Genomic DNA, 18,060 nt, shown 5'->3' on the forward strand with positions numbered 1-18,060 from the left:
TCACTTTCACCAGCAACAAAGCGGCAACAGCAGCACTGACGTAAACCCGCCACCACAGCACCGAGGCAATACGACGCCGGGAACAGGGGCACTTGGACCGAAACAATAGGAAATCTTCGAAAACAAATACACAGGATGGGAATCGGCCACCGCGAAACCCCGAGTCTGTCGACGAGCAACATTGCCGTTTTACTGTAATTTCTAGCAATCCATGGCTGCACTTCAAAGGTTTAAAATGCATTCAGAATGGAGAGTTGTGTCAAGAGTTGCTGCAGGGTGCCGCATTGCCTGGCCGCTTGATGGTAGGATAGTGTAATGCTTTAATGGTGATGGTAATGTTTAGGTCTTTTTGGGTGGGGATGGTTGAATGAACGGCTTGTACATTTGTGTTACCAACGTCGCCAGGTTGAATGTATAAATCTTCACGCGATACAGTAAGTCTATCGGCTGAGGCCATATGCATTTGAATTGCCCAGTACGACAGTTTGAATGTACGCGAATACATTGTAGAGAAAATAGATAACCAGAACTTGTATACAGGTAAACTCACAACTGCGCTGACTGGAAACTAGATTGCTATCGTTAATCATGCTCAGGACGATCTCGAAAGTCGGTTTTTAATCTGGAAGCACCACACAGAGGGTTGTCAATCGGTGACGCATTTAATATTGTTGTCTTCTTTTTTTGGCGATTTTCCCAAATCTGCTGTGCCACTTTCTTACTGTTTCATTTTACGCGTTCGCGTTTGGACAAGGACAATGACTCATTTGCAAGCAGGCCTTTCTCCGGAGACGCTGGAGAAAGCCAAGGTGGAGTTAAAAGAGAACCCCGACACTTTACATCAGGACATACAGGAGGTGAGGGACATGATCATCACCCGACCAGACATTGGCTTTCTCAGGACAGACGATGCTTTCATCCTAAGGTTCCTCAGAGCGCGGAAATTTAACCATTTCGAGGCGTTCCGCCTCCTGGCCCAGTATTTCGAGTATCGCCAGCAAAACCTGGATATGTTCAAAAACTTGAAAGCAACCGATCCGGGGATCAAGCAAGCTCTCAAGGATGGATTTCCAGGGGTGCTCTCCAACTTGGACCGATATGGCAGGAAAATTCTGGTCTTGTTCGCGGCCAACTGGGATCAGAGCAGGTAATGTTGAATTTTCACCAATGGTAGCAGCAAGGCGACATATTGGTGCTGTTCGTTCAGTACCACAATTCAACAAAGCTACTGCCAATTCCAATCTTCTGCATGAAATGTGTCAGAGACCGATTTCTGTCCATGTCAGTTGAGATGACGACATTATCAGTCTTGTCAGGATGAAAAGGCCCAGGAGTAATTTAACCCAACAGTGAGCATCCATCACAGATGAGGAAATCTTTAGACCTTTACCACGCGAACCACTGCTTGAGCTAATTTATCAGTGTACGATGGGTCACCCTGTTAGCACGGGGAATGGTAAATAATACTTACTTGACCACTTTACTTTTTTTTTTAGACACAAACGCCAATCTTAAGCAGCGTGGTAGGCACTGATCAATTTTTCATGTAATTGTCGGAGCAGCTAATTGATGTAGACAGGATGAGTGAGCACAATGCCACTGTCCAGTTAAATGGCCCTTTGAAATGGTAATACTCTCCTTGTCTTTTTGGACAAGACCCTTTTTTGCTTCCACTTACAATAAGGACACTCAATGAGCCACCAGCAAAGGTCAAGATGGTTGTCCATTAGCCTAGTCCGTTACAGCACCTCAGGTTTTTCTGACCACATATTTATATAACTTATGATTGGTTTTATCCACCACACAAAAGGTCTTGGACTGGACCTTTGGTTCTACAACCTTTCTATTTTCTTCATCCTCAATAGTACATTTTCACACCACATATCTTAGCAAATAGGAGTTTTGACTGGAAATGTATCAAAGTACATGTATTATGTTTTTGGAAAATGTAAATTTCCCATTTATCAGTTATATCAATTAATGAATGGTGTGCCTTCACCTTTTTATGCTGACAGGCCTGGGGAAAGTGAAATTGATTCTGTTTCATGTATGAAGAAAAGTGTTACATGTAGTTCTTGTCTTCCGTGCCGCGTGTCGTAACTTCTGCCTGGCCTTCCCACAGGTACACGTTTGTGGATATTTTGCGGGCAATTCTGTTGTCACTTGAGGCCATGATTGAGGACCCAGAGCTACAGGTGAATGGATTTGTGTTGATCATCGACTGGAGTAACTTCACGTTCAAACAGGCCTCCAAACTCACACCAAGCATGCTGCGACTGGCCATAGAGGGACTACAGGTAAGAGAATGGCATCTTGACTGCTTGTTGTGTATGACAAACGCGACCTGTATCCAGTTGTTACCATTAAGCTGAATAGTTGTTTCTTTTTACCTTTGGTGTAACAGGAGTGCTCACAGGACTGCTCACAGGACAGGACAGTATTTTTTTCCACAATATTAATGGTCTTTTTCACTAATCTAACACACACACACACACACAGACACACAATATTAATTTAATTTCACTCAGCTCACAAGGGCCCAATGAAAGCTGTGAGTTCTTTCTTCACGGCGCCTTTCCTAGTCATCATCTTCTTGGAGACTGAGGCAGAATACTCTGGTTTGGACCCCTGGTTGCAGAGATGGATTAGTGAGAGTGAGGCTGGCCCAGCAGACCCCTGCTCTACACGTGGGGATGGGGGGGGTGGGGGGTGGCGGGGGGGGGAGTGGCCCCGGAGCAGGTGGTTGATGTAAGCCTGCACCGGTAATTATTCCCTTTGTGAATTACTGCTACACATGAATGGGACCTTTCCATGTGTATCTGTGGATGTATAGTGTGTGTTCCCTCATCCATCCCCCACCAAACCCCTAAAATAGAGATTTCAGGAAGAACATGGCGGGATTCTTGGCTGCAGTGGCTTTACTTGTGTTTGTTACACTCTCTTCTATAAGAGCTTTCTTTCTGAAAATGCGGTGCTCAAGATTTTCATGCTGACCGGCTAAAGAGAAAGGTATATACTATATGTAATAAGCCAAACTCTTGGCTTGCAGCCAGAGGTGATTTTCATAGCTTATTATGAATATACAGTGAAACTCAACAGTGTGACAAAATAGCAAAGATATCCTTCAGATCTACGCAGCAAACACTATCATAATGTCATCACTATCAATTAGCTCCTGCAGTTGCTAAATATTCCATGACTATTACATTGAAAATGAATGTAGAATACATAGGCTTTTGTCCACCAAGCCTCTTGACTCCATATCATACCCTGGCCATAATGAGACTATTCCCCATTCCACAGAGTAGACTTAGAATCAATGATCAGTGCCATTAGCATCCACTCTCCCAGCACGAGCCAATCAAAAGCTCTAGACAACTTCTGTCACTGCCACCCAGTCAGTGAACTTAAATGTAGTAGCAAGCACTAAAAAAGCCATGGGTCGGAGACTGTAACCTACTGGATGCCAACATTTACATTTTGAATACGTTTTCAAGTATCGTCCCAGAGAGAACACTTTCTGGCCGCATGAGCTATGAGACGGTTCAAGTCGAGGTCCAGGGGGGTTCATGAAGGGCCCCGTGGTGAATTTGGGACTGACAGGGAGGGGCATCTGTGAGTCACCCAGTCGCATGATTCATTACACTTGTCACTTCAATTCAGGCTTATGAGAGAAATCATATTGAAGCGTTGCAGGGACTGAGATAACCGCGTGTGTGTCTGTGTGTGTGTGTGTGTGCGCGTGTTGCAAGCATGTGTTAGTGTGTTTGTTGTTGTGTGGAGAAGTAGGGGATGGGGTACAGCCATAACAACAGCACATACATCTGTCAGTATCTTCTTTAATCATGCACACTAGAATATCAAGGTGAGGCGGTGGTTCATTCTGTGTTACTTGCCTGAAGGACACAGAAGGCTGGCCCTGTATTTCACCTCCTGTGCTTCAATATATATCTTCAGTGTGTGTGTGTAATTGTTTGTGTGTGTGGGTGTGCGGGCACGTGTGTGTGTATGTGGGTGAACACGCTGTGAGACACAGGGTAAGAGCGAGAGCCCCCAGATGTTTATGATATGATCTCCTCTAAGCATGCCAATTTCCTGTTGGGAGTCAAATCCATTTTTCATCGCACATTTGTAGATTTAGTTTATGTCGATACATAACACGTGTGAGCAGTGTTTACTCACTACAAGGCCAAAACCTGTTTTGGTTACTAAGTTTTTTGAAAATGTAAGCATATTCACACACACAAGCAAACACACTTTCTCTTTTTCTCACACACTGTTTTGCTCCCACACAAACACTCATCAACCCTCACAGACAACAAACAGATGGAAAACAACACGGCCCATTGAAGATGAGGCATAGAAGCGAGCATATAGAAAATGTCCGTTCTTGGCAAAATGACCATGAAGAGCCATGAATGAGGTGGGAATTGTGGTGGTGAGTTCGTTTTCCTGAACCAAGGCTTTGTTATGTCGCTCCTTGCTTTCTCCTGCTTGCCGTCTTGGACAGGCCTTTTGTCTCTCTTGGTGTTGAGAAATAACCCACGGATGTCAGCCAATCACAGCGCACCGATCTCTTCAATCCCACCCCATACTGAGTTGCCTTGGCAACCTGTTCAACCGTCATGCTATGCGCCCTTCAGATGGGCTGTGTTCGCACAGAGAAACACACTTTTTCCCTATCAGTGTGTGTGTGTGTGTATGTTTGTGTGTGTGTGTTTATGCTTACTATCTTTATCTCCCACCTCCTCTCGCTGTCTCACCTAAATTAGGAAGGATGGAAGGAAGGAAGTTTATAGAACATGCCCACATGATGTAATGCAATACACACATTAATGTGTATGGTGTACAGACATGATGTGGTCTTCTAGTCTATGTGTCACAGCTTATGGCTGCCACCAACAATAAATAGGGCTACGTTGTGTGTGTCCGGTGCTTACAGTGTGTAAGTATACAGGGAGAGAACTTTTGTCCAGAATCACATTTTAAGTGTATTACTCAAGCTAGCCCATCTCCTTCTTTAAATTATGTAATGTTTTGCACTAACCATTTCTAGTGGTTACTCTCATCATCGCCATCTGTGACTGAAGCCCATTAAGAGCAGCCATCATCTGAAGTATTAATAGTGTAGGGATGTGGCGCATTCTTCAACTGCTCTAGTGCAGTGAGATTTAATAATGCCCAATTCGCTTCCTTTTAATAAGAGAGAGAAGCAGTGAAATAATTGTATCCAAAATGGCCTCTTGGTCCTCATCTATACCCAATCACTGTTACGCATTCTACTGGGAGACCGTATTTGATACAGTTTTCCTTTGAGGTGAGTCTCCTAGCAGGAGAGAATTTCTGATCATTATGTGATTGTTATGTGATTCAAATGAAGCTCCTGAAACGGAATTTGATTAAAAACAAACCCAGGCTCCCCACGGCCTGCACATTCTTCACAAGTTGAAGCTTAGTACTAGCAACATTGCAACAATTTTATCTTTATTTATAAATATGCTTTGCACAGCTTCATGTGAGCCTAGAGTGGGATTGGATGTCAGGAATCGATTGGACAGTCTTATCTGTATCTGTCCTTGTCCATTTCTGCCTGTGTCTGAAATCCTTTAAGCCACATATCTGTCCTCTGTCCCAGCTGAATTACTTAATTGCTTTATGGATTGTGGATATGATTATACATTATATAAACATATACACAGAGAGGTGCATTTCGATGCATCAGTTTGATGATAGAAATGTGTCTTCTATGTGTCTTGAAACGACCGCTGAGCAGCTGCAGACAGAGTCAATTCAGCATTGTTTCCTAGAATAACTACTTCAGCCCTTCACTTCACTCCCCACTGATTGCAGTGCCCACAACCTCCCAATAAACAGGGATAAACCAAGAACCATTAATGGCCAAAAGACACACTGTAAGCCCTGAAGTAATTTCTCCATTGTGTTTGTCTTAGAAAGCAGCAACATACAGTATTTACATAAGCTTTTTCATATGGCTTATTATTTTTTTAATTTTCACAGCATCTTCTCATTTAAATCACCATGGATCACAGCCAAGTCATTGTGTCCTTGTATCTGGTCTTGGAGCGGGGTCAACTTTCTGCCTTGCTGCTTGACTGTGTTTGTGTAAAGGGCAACAGGCTATGCAAAATTCATCGCTGAGCTGGCAGTTTTTTGCTCCAGCACAAATAATAGGGGGAGAAAAGCAGGCTATCAGGGAGTCCAACGAATGAGAGCCCCGCTCAGAGAAGAAGAGGTCAAGGATTATGCAGAGTGGATATCAACAGGGCGGCATGCAGATGCCTAACAAGCCTGCGTGGCTGTCTTGAAGCCTCCTGCTCTCAACTGGGGGTTCATGATGTGTGTGTATTTGAGTGTGTGTGTGTGTGTATGTTTGTATGTGTGTGTTTGTGTGTGTTTATGCATTCGTTTCTGTGTGTGTGTGTTTGTGCATGCGTGTGTGTTTGTGTGCATGCATGTGTGTGTGTTTGTGCATGTGTGTGTGTGTGTTTGTGCATGTGTGTGTGTATGTGTGTGTGTGTGTGTGTGTGTGTGTGTGCAAGCATATGTGTGTGTTTGTGTGTGTGTGTGTGTGCAAAACAAAATGCTAAATGGCAACCCTGGCTGTTTGGCCCGAGCCACCCCAACAGACATCTCTGGGTCCCAGGGCAGGACAGGATTACAAACCCAATAGTCTGCCTCCCCCTGAGACATCACTCCGGATTCTCATTTCCTATTCCCTGTGGTTGGCCGCCATTGGTGCATGGTGTAGCATAGTCAACCGGTGACCAGTGCACGTGTGGCGTTGTGTAGCGTAGCGCAAGAGTTTTTTACAGTTCCCCTCAGTGGGTACGGATCTGGCCGGTGTAGATAACCCATCTCCCACGGAGCCCACCATGACGTAGTGAGGTGACCTTTCATACGATTCAGCGTTTCCTCCCTTTAGTGCTGCTATCTGCAAGCAGCTGCCTTCGACGTCCCTGTGGGAGAGAGGGAGCGGGGCGATGGGTTTTTCCACTTTTTACAGGTTTACAGATAAATCCTGAGCCCTAGCCCTGATGCATTGTGTGCTAAGTGAATGTTTATCCACACTGCAGAGAGAAAGAGAAAATGAGAGCGAGAGAGAGAGAGATAAAGAGGGAGCACATCAGAAATGGCTTCAAGCAACAGAACTACATTGATGCAGGCAGACAGCGCTGCTGTCAGAAATCACTGTTTATGAAAGTGTCTGTTTGTGAGGACTTGTAAACTTCTGCAAGCATAGCTCAGATAGAAGCTCCAGAGTGGATTGGGCCCAGATTTGGGCCGGTATTGGGCTGGATTGGCTGCAGGGTGTGGAGAATCGTCTCAAAACAGGACTCCATCAAAGCTTCTTTTCAACATTTTAATCTTCACTTAATTCACTTTCCCCAATGACTGCTTATGAGCACTGAGCAAAAATATGAAAAAATCCTCCCCTTTATTTCTGCTGGTATCCAACAGCATCTTGTCTTGGGCCTCTGATCAAAACAAGTAAATAGAGTACTAAACAGAACCACAAATAACAAATGGAAAAAACAGGCCCCTTATCACCAGAGCAGATTATTTAACAGCTTAACAGCTGATGGGAAAATGTTTCGGTTGTCTTTGACTTCCTTATGAAACTCAGCGAGTAGAAACATTCTCACCACAGTGAGAACAATTTGAAAAAAAAAAAAAGTTTTTTTATAGCACCCTTCTTTCTTAATTTACAGAGATCTGCCTTAAATGTTACCATCAATAAACCAGTTTAAAAATTGGATTGACATGAATCTTGACTAAATTTAAATCTCATTTTACTGATTATTTGTGTAAGAGGATATATTTTTTGCAAGCTATCTTTTGCTCTATTCACGTTTGGCTTCGTCCCAGTCAGGATGAGTTGATGGTATAGGACTCAACCCATATGTAGCCTTCATTAGCCTCTGCAATCACCATTGAATCACTGGGGAAGAATAAAAAGCTTTTTACATTTTCTTTTCCTTTGGGTGATCGGAATATCAATTTCAGTGAATCTCCCATGGTAACCTTCAGTTTATGTGGGCAAAAAAGAAGGAGACACATCCCCTGCTGCTATCAGACAACTGCTGTGACAAGACACATCAAAGCCAGTGCTAATGAATGAATTCCCCTGGTCGGGAGAGGAGAGATAGAACCACCCAACAGGACATCACATGCTGCCGGTACCCATCTGTTTGCTTTGAGATTTTTGGAAGTGGACTATCTTTTGGTGTTTACAGACACACAAACATTGACACTCACACACGCTGGTAAACACACACAAACACGCACTCACATATACTTTCTCCCCCACAACCCACACACATGGACATACACACACACACACACACACACACACACACACACACACACACACACACAGCAAACCCTCTTCATTAACACATTCTTCCCCTGAGCACCTTCCAATCACACCCAATTGCAGATGCACAAATGCACTCCTCTCATTACTGCCTGGTTTCCAAGCTACATAGTAGACAGAGCTGTAAGGGACGTTCACAATCAAGCGTGCGCCACATCCCATCATGCATCACTGAACGGCAACCCCGTCTCTGAGAGCCTTCTGGCAGATGGTGGTGGTGGTCCTCTCCTGCTCATTCCCTCTACCCTCTTTAGCATGGCATCAGCAGTATCACATAACCCCTTCCATCTCCCCTCCATTGTCAGATGTGGTGCCAGCTCTGCTGCGGGTGTGCAAGGTCTGTGCCCGGTGCCAGCTGCCTAGACACCACGCCGGCGGAGGAGAGAGGCCACGGGCCACGCTTACCCACAGCTGCCTAACGTCACGCTGTGGCGTGGCTAATTTTGTGGGCGCTGTCTGGAAGCATGGCGCTGTCACCATGCCCGGGCAGTCGGTTCTGTGGATCAGCTTGTGAGGAGGGAAAGAAGGCCTGTCTGTTATGAGTTATTCTGAGAGGGCGATAGAGTGCGACAGACAGACAGATCATTTCCAGTATAGCTAGGCAGTTGAATAGTAACGCGAACCCCTTTCATGAAAAAGGAAGATCAGGTTATATACACACTGAGGACGTTGGAACCCCTTCAAATGAATATTTTACCATAAACATCTTTGCTCAGTTCACTCCGCCTCAGAAGCTCTCACATGATCAGCCGAAGGACATTTGTCCAAATCATCCTGCTTTTTCCGAAACGCATATGTACCTGATTGATATGCGCCTAGGGTGACATGCCACTACCTCTTCTTTACATAAAGATAGGTGGATGGATGAATAGTAGACTGAGAGACAGCCATAGATAGACTCATAAATAGATAGCAAATAACATGGGTACCAAAAATGGGTACCATGTCTGATCACAAGTTTGCACATAACGCAAGAATAATAATGTGAGCTAAAGTAATTGCATTAAAACAAGGTATCCTGCTGGACTGTGTGAGGTGTCTTATTGACATTCAGTATGAAAAAGCTATTCTCCTGTTGAGCCCCGGCATTCAAAGACACTCGCTGTAACGAAGAAATCACAGGTTGACTTCCTCAAGCTGTTCAGTAGCCAAAACAAATGAGCCAGAGCCAGAGCGGTAATGTCACCCACGTCACCTGTGCTGCCATGCCAACAGCATGCATGGACCCCATGAATATTGAGAACCATCCTCCAAGGGTTTATGAACGATCTGGTGAGAAAGACGAGTCCAAGTGCAGGTCTCAGCTGTATAGACAGAGCCAGATCAGCTGACAGCATATCACAGGAAGATATTCCCAGCAAGTGCGACTGATCTAATGCAGGCCTTCATTGTGTTGTGAGGTTCATTACAGAAACAGATCTGTTAAATGTAGAGGTCATATATTAAATCACTTTTGCTTGCAGTAGATGATAACATTTTCCGTTACATAGCCCTACATGGTGACTGCACAATTAAGTTCAGAATAGACAGCACTCATCAGTGAAACAGCACTCTGCTACTCTCTACCAGTGGTGGAGGAAGTGGTGAAGTTTAGTACTTAAGTAAAAGTACAAGTACCCCCAAAAAAATAAAAGTCAAAGTAAAAAATCTACATCAACAATCCTACTTAAGTAAAAGTAAAAAGTACTTACTTTTAAATTTACTTTACGTATTAAAAGTAAAAGTACTCACGCAATGGGTTGTCTCTCAATGTCTAGGCTGTGCCATTTTGATAAAGAAATAGCTACTGGTAATAAATGCCTCTACAGATGTCACTACTAGTAATAATTATAAGCAACAACAATTGTTAATCGGAAAGGTTGGTGTACTTATTGTGCCTACTGTCTGTAATACTGTTCACACTCTATCTTACAATTCTGCGGATGACAAGCTATCTACCAGGGATTATTTGCAAGGTTAATACCATTAAGCCAAACTTATAAAAACACCGTGTTATATCTTTAAATATTTAATTTAATTGTAAACGTGTAAACAAGGGAAACATGGAACATGAAAAACAAATTGCAAATTGTAATTGTAAAACTGGACAGAACAAGGCACGCTAGCTTGACATAGCTAACCTACCAGATTTAGCTTACCACTACATTAAATAAATAATGAAGATGCAATCATGTTTTTTGATGCTATTGCTTTATGTCAACATGCATTTCGCTAGATAACATTATAATATCATGTCAGTAAACAAATTAAATACATATCAATATTTAAAAGTCAGGGACATTTAGTTAGCATAGCAATCACTCTTCTAACCTCAATATGCTACTTAAAATTTGAGGGCGAATTATTGAAGGCCAGCAACACCTTTTTTGAGAGAGACAGGAAACGCATTGAAACCTCCAGGAGTCTGTCTTTGGGCCTTTGAACTCAATCATATATTTTAAATAGGGCCAAGGGTGGCTCATATCAGAGGGCTCAGTTCAGGCCGACTCTGGATCCATGTTGAATAGGTAGTTAGTCAGGCTGTCTGTTGAATGTACAGGTATAACATATAGCTACCGCTAGTGCTGCTGCCAAACGCACACTCTGATATAATTGGAGTTGATAGAGCAACCTGATTGGTTTAAACGTCCAAAACAGCAACGCAATCCATAGTTTCGTGTAGGCAACATTTTGGTGAAACTGTGTTCATAAAATGTAATGAGTACACATATTGAGCTGCAAAATGTTATGGAGTAAAAGTTAAAAGTATTCACTATTATTTTTACTTAAGTAAAGTACAGAAACGTAAACATGAACTTAAGCACAGTAACAAAGTAAAAATTACTTTGTTACATTCCACCACTGCTCCCTACTCTCCCTCCTCTCCTTGTCCTAACTCTCAACCTAGTTGTATATAACCACTAACTATCCATGTGCTTTTGCAATATACTATACTGTAATCAATAAAGTGATACTGTTAAAAGGGTGATTATATGAAGTGTGATCAATTCCTATTAGACTGACTGGCAGTAATCCATCAGTTGCAGGGTGTGAGTGGCACGGCGGTGACTAAAGTGGGTCTAGTACGTGACATTTAGCCCGGTCGTTTGACATAACACACTGGATGAAATTTTGTCACAAGGTTCTTTCATGGCCTCAGTGGCCCTGTCAGGTGTTATCACATCACATGGTTCCATGAAGCGCTGTCAGATTGGTGGTGTCGGTTGTTCAAGGCTGGCGCTGACGTATGCGAACGCAACTCGCCCACGGTCAGAGAGAACACCCAGTGCATGTGTTGTGTTCTCTCGTGCAGTCGGTGTGTGTGTGGGTTGGTGGTGAACAGAGATGTCGTTATCTGTTTATGTATCTGTATCTGTTCACCCACAAATGATTTGTCTCTGTAATTGAATTCAGATAGAATACTGGGAGTTAAATCGTTAGATCAGCGAATGTTGTATTTTCCAACCTAATATTCATTGGTCATGCATACTAAATAGGGGCCTACAAAAGCCTTTAGTCAATTCAAGCATCACACAACACAGTTCAGGATAGTCGCCAAACTGTCCAACCTCCCCATACTACAGAAACATGCAACATCATATTTGCCAGGGCGAGCAGGGAAAACCACATTAGCCTACCTGCAGTGCAGTATGACCAGCATATGCCTATAGGCTACATGATGATTCGGAGATGACGAGGCTTGGCATTAGAAAGTGTAATTATTTCAACATTGCCCCAGTGGCGGATTCAGAAAGTGGCTGAGGGGTTGGCCTGGAAAAGTCTTGGTAGCCCTGAGTGAAGCTCATCACTGCACGTTTTCATACATGACATCTCCTTTAGATGCCCACCTGTATCACCCTCTGGAAACATTAAAGCCCCAATATGCAACAATTATACTTCAGGATTAGGGTTAGGATAAGTAGTTTAACCTTAAAATAACAGCTTAAAAAAAATTGGGGCGCTACAATGACTTTTAATATGGAGAATTGCGTCCGTGCCATTGTGATAGCAGGGTCCATAGGCATATTACTGCGTTCTGTAGTTTTGCCTGCTGCAGCCCGCCGACCTGACTTGTTAACTTTCTGCCGATCTAGTAAGTAGCTTATTTGCCGTCTTGCTTTGTCTTATGTTGCACTTGCTTGATGTTTGACAGTGTAAGGACAGTCGTTGAGTAACTAGTTTGTCATAATGTCAGTCATCATATTTCAAGAGATTTCGTTAGTTTTAGCTGCTAGCATACCTTTAGCGAATAGCTATTGTTCCGTTGTGCTGCTTTAATAAAATCCATAGAACATGGTTGCTGCGATCTGTTTAAGTAGCCGTAAATAGGCTAGGCTACTTGGTAGAGTGTTAGCTGAAGTCAAAATTATATTAAACCTGTAACTGATACATCTACCATGTTACATCTAAAATGGATGAATATTGACTGAAATACAAGGTGATACATCAAGTTTAACAGTATTTCTACAGTTTTTTTTAAATAAAGGAAATTAACAAATACAACTAAGAAATGACAAGTGATGTATAGGTTGTGGGGGTTTGAATGAAATCCAGCTGCTTCTACAGGTTTTTGTTTCACTAGCTTTCCCTGTGAAACATAATGGCTGACACACAGACATGTCAGTCATGGAGGTGATCCCCCCCCCCCCCCCCCCCCCCCTCCGAATAATAACGAGAAACTTCGGGTAGGAGAAATATCCGGTTCCTTAGCATTGTTTCTGCTTCGCCGAATAACATATACATAGTGTGTGTGTGTGAAGACATAAATCGCTTTCATAAATCCAAACCGCAGACAGCTGGTGTGTGCTCCTCCTATCACATATCAGGTGAGGTGATGCTCCCCCCCCTCCTGCGTCTCTCCTTCTTCTCCAGGATGTGGCCTTGTGTTTCCTGTGCACCACAGCCTTCTGATGAATGAAACATGTACGGTACAATCAAAGAGGTGCCAAAACTGACATGAACACACAAGGGATGATTACAATAGAAGTGTTTTATTTTTTATTAAGAAATAGATATGTGAATGTGGAGCATTAACAACCCCCTTTCCCACCAGCAGGAAGAAATTACACTTTAAAGAGTGCCGGAGGAACGATATTTCCACCATGTCTTTCTTGACCCTGAAAGTGTGCAATAATTAATGCCGTTTTTGTCTCTCCGTCTCGATGGAAACAGGATAGCTTCCCGGCCAGGTTTGGAGGGATCCACTTCGTCAACCAGCCGTGGTACATTCATGCGCTGTACACCGTCATACGACCTTTCCTGAAGGACAAAACAAGAAAAAGGGTGAGCGATGTAAAAACATACTGCCTACCTATCTCAGTCCGACTCACCCCAGATTATTATTACATCAGTTTGACCAGCTCATATAAAAGCAAATCAACTCAATTGTGAGTAACTTCATGAAGAGGATCCTGTTGTGATCCCAGTTACGGTAATTGAGCAGAACACATTGCGCACCATCTGAAATTGTGAGCATGTGCACTCAGATGTTCATGTAATTGAACTGCTTATGGGCAAAGCCCTTTTGACAGCTTTATAAACTCTGTGCACCTCTGTCGTAAACACCACCTGCTAAGAAATGTCTTAACCACAGTGCATTGGTTTGATGTATGAAGTAAGGTAATTCAGCTGTCTCACTTATGGCCACATACACTAAACGCTTGAGGGTGCTAATATGTTGCTCATGCTCATATTTACGGTTCATTACCCGTGAGTCCACCTTTATCCCTGTAGAGAAAAAATCAAACTAATCTGTCTAGGCAAATGGTAAATTGCCTGCCTTTAAGCATGCATTTGTATGAGTATGTGAATTTTTACCTGTCTATTCAAGTAAGCACTTATTTGCCTGCAGACCTTTACAGCTGTGTGGTTATGTGTGTCTGTGTGTGTGTGTTCTTACTAATCTGTAAATAAACATTGGATTGCCTGAAGTTCTTTGCGCATATGTGTGTACATCAATGTGTCTCTGTGTTTGTGTGATTGTCTGTCCGTGTGTCTCTCTGTGTGTGTGTGTGTGTGTGTGTGTGTGTGTGTGTGTGTGTGTGTGTGTGTGTGTATGGGTGGGTGTGTATGTATATGTACATATTTGTTCCTGTTCCATTTCCTCTTACCAAAGCTTCCTTATCCCATGTAGATCTTCATGCATGGAAACAACCTGAACAGCCTGCACCAGCTCATTCTGCCCGAGATCCTGCCTTCGGAGCTGGGCGGCATGCTGCCCCCCTACGACATGGGCACCTGGGCCCGCACACTGCTTGATCATGCCTACGACGAGGACTCCGACTACTGCCCCGAGTCGTACACACTCTCCGTCAAGGACCTGGAGAAAGACCTGTCCCCGAAAACCATGAAGAGGTCGGTGACTGCTGCCGCTGTTGTTTGTGACGTTTAGGCGGAGAGGTGATGTATTCCGTGAGTGTGTTTGTGAGTGTATATATTTATATATGTGTGTGTGTGTGTGTGTGTGTGTGTGTGTGTGTGTGTGTGTGTGTGTGTGATTGTGTGTGTCTGTCTTTGCGTGCATGTGTGAAGGCCATGTGGGAAAGTCTGTTTTTTTTATCAGAGAGGGAGAGAGAAAGAGAGAGAGAGTTGCTTTTAGAAGAGACAGAGGAACAGAATGATAGATAGATATATAAATAGATGATTAGATAGAAGGAAAGATAGAGAAAGACAAGGGGGGAAAAGATAGAACACAGGGTTGCTGAGTTTTAGTCAGTTTAGAAGGAATCACGGCTGAAAGGACTGTAGCAAATGACTCAGTCAAAAGCATCCAGCTGGTGCTACTGCATGATGCTCATTGAACTTTAACATTTGTCCCGATGTGTTTTTATTTAGCTTATTTGTTTGTTTTGTTAACATGTCACACATAAACTGTTTTGCATTTGCATCCAGCACAATTTTTTTTAAACTTGTCGGGTTTATGAGACTCGGATGTCGAGATGAGGTTGCAATGCGTACTGATCATGGAGGCATGACTTAATGAAAAAAGATTGCTCTCATTAGATGGAATAATTTGTAGGTGAGCCGAAGAGAAGCGTCATTTGTTTGTCTCGGTGGGCCGAGGCCCAAAAGCTCATTCATTTGAATCATCCGGGAGATTGCCTGGGAGGGAGAGAGAGAGAGAAAGAGCGAGAGAGGCAGAGAATTAACTAGCTCAAGGAGGATATGAGTGATGGTAGAGTGTGGGGAAACCAAACAGCACAACATTGTGATAAATTCATTCACTCACATATATACCGTATATATATATATATATATATATATATATATATATATATATATATGTATAATGTTTCTGTATATCCCCCCAGAAAAATTGGTCACTCATTAAGAAATCCCCACTTTTTTTTTTCACTGGTATATTCTAGACTTTTCCAACTAATGCTTATGAATCATTGATTAGTTTTTTCTTCTACCAGACCAGAATGAATACCACAGGCTTGGTGATTGCCTTGGGTTATTAGCCAATGAGAAAGTTGTTCTCAGCTCAGCTTCCTCACGTTCCCTTGCAAATGGCTTGATAAATGGAGCATGCCCCTTTGTAATGAACTGAAGTGAATGTAGAAGTTCATTGTCTGCCCCAGCTGTCTTCGGGGCTTGGTGTCTTGACTTATTGGGTCATGAAATCGGCATTAGGCGGAAGCAATGACGCCATGGGCACTCCGTGAGCATCCCTCTGCACCTACCGGAGCATGAACAGATGTGATGAGTGTTTACCTATGGCGGTGATCTCATTTCCACTCCTGTCTCCAGACGCTATTGTGCTCCCTGACTAAGCCCTCTACACTGACGCAATGTCATGATGTCACAATGCCACCCTTGCCCGTGGCGACTGAACCCATCTGCATCACTGAAGTATCCTCAAAGGACTTTCTCTAAGTGTACATCAGTGGTAAAAATGTGCTTTTAACAATCCTAGCTTTGTGTGTATGTTCGTTTGGCCCCTCAAACCCAGGGGGCCGTAAGATAAAGTGCAGATTCTTCAGTAATACCAAAGGCACTTATAAGGATTTAGCTTCTTTTACTTATGACAAATGCACCAAAATGGAATTTTCTGCTTGCAGGCTTTTGCTTTTTGCTTTTGCTTGATTTCTTTTGTTTGCTCATTGTTTTGGTGGCAGTACGAAGGCTCGTGGTAACCTTCATGGAGTGCGTGTGGCTGTTCCGAGAAAGCTTAGATTAGATGCAAAGTTTACCCCAGCCCACCCCCACGTGCCAATGCGAGGATGCGTTCAGTTGGGCAATTAGCTTCGCTATCGCCCGTCTGTGCCAGAAAGGTCAGGCTGGCATTACTGGGTGCTCGCTTGATTAAAATCAGCACTCAGTGGCTGATGAGTGTCGCTCGCTCTTGTTTATGCACGGAAGGATAAGCAAGAGAGGGACTAGTTTTCCCTGCCTTGCCGGAACGCCACAGAGTGCAGTGGGAAACGAGTGAGCAGGATGCGCACTGATTGCGTTTTTAATTGAACACTCGTTAATATTCAGGGGACGTTTTGTCGTTTTTTCAAAGGTTGTATGATCTGCGATAAAGATCATATGATCTGCGATAAGTCACGTAGCGCTTAACCATTTTCTTTAGTTTGGTTCTTTTTTTGGAATGGTGTTTTTCTTCTTGGATATACAGTGAAATCAGTGCCTAGATTGGGAAGTGAAAATACCTGCGGGATGTGTGTCTTTCCTCACACAGGTGGTGGCAGTGTGTGTTTTGGTGGCGTGAGAAATGAGGAAAACATGAGAGAGAGAGTGTGCAGGGGGCACTGGTGTGAGACACCAGAGACGAAGCTGTCCCACATTTGTATGCGATGAATGATGGCTTCCCCCTTGTTCTAAAGCTGCTTACGCCTCTAGCAGGGAAATAAATCAGAATTAGGTCAACGTGTCCGAGGATGACTTTTTTTCGTTCTTTCTTTCTCTCTCTCGCTCTCTCTTTCTCTCACTCTGTCACTATCGAAATGACCTTTACTGGCTTAAGTGACAGTAGCTGTCCGTTAGCGTGGGAGAAAATAGGCTTCTGGAATGGCTTTTTTCCACAATGGATCACGTCTGTGCATGGTGAATGTGCTGGACTGCTGCAATCTCTGTTTGTGTGTTTGTGTTTCTGTCTGTCTGTGTGTGTGTGTGTGTGTGTGTGTGTGTGTGTGTGTGTATGTGTGTGTGTGTTGGTGTGTATGTTTGTATCTATTTGCACACAAACCTCAGCTCACTCACTGTGCTCCACAGGGAATTTGGTTACATGACATTAGATCGTTAGACACTGGATCAATTTTCACAAAAAATAAATAAAGATGAAGAAGCATCTTTAATCCCACCATACACCCTGGCACACACACACACACACACACACACACACACACACACACACACACACGTAGACAGAAACTCACATGCATAGACACAACATAAAACCAAACAACCACACATTTACACCAACAGGTTGACTAATACCCACAGAGACCCACAAAAAAATACCTACCCTAAAAAACAACACACACACCCACACACACACAACCACTCACACTCACTCAAGAATATATAGCACAGTGGCACACTGCCAAACACAAACCAGCCATATTTTATTCATCTGTGTGCGCAGGTCTCAATCGGTGGTGGAGCCTGGGGTGCTTAAGAGGCCGGAGAAAGTGAAGAGCGAGGAGGAGAACATGCAGCCGCTGCTCTCCCTGGACTAA

General features: G+C 43.4%; 1 protein-coding gene across 1 annotated transcript; it reads left to right on the plus strand.

Annotated features, from left to right (window-relative positions):
- Positions 1-758: 758 nt before the first annotated feature.
- Positions 759-18,060, plus strand: clvs2 (clavesin 2; the record flags this gene model as incomplete). Its single annotated transcript, XM_080832063.1, has 5 exons — positions 759-1,147; positions 2,123-2,297; positions 13,547-13,657; positions 14,508-14,728; positions 17,967-18,060. The coding sequence occupies 5 exons, from the start codon at positions 759-761 to the stop codon at positions 18,058-18,060; spliced, it is 990 nt and encodes a 329-aa protein (XP_080688189.1).

Source organism: Sprattus sprattus (genome assembly GCF_963457725.1).
Source record: "Sprattus sprattus genome assembly, chromosome: 2".
Taxonomy (NCBI): Eukaryota; Metazoa; Chordata; class Actinopteri; order Clupeiformes; family Clupeidae; genus Sprattus; species Sprattus sprattus.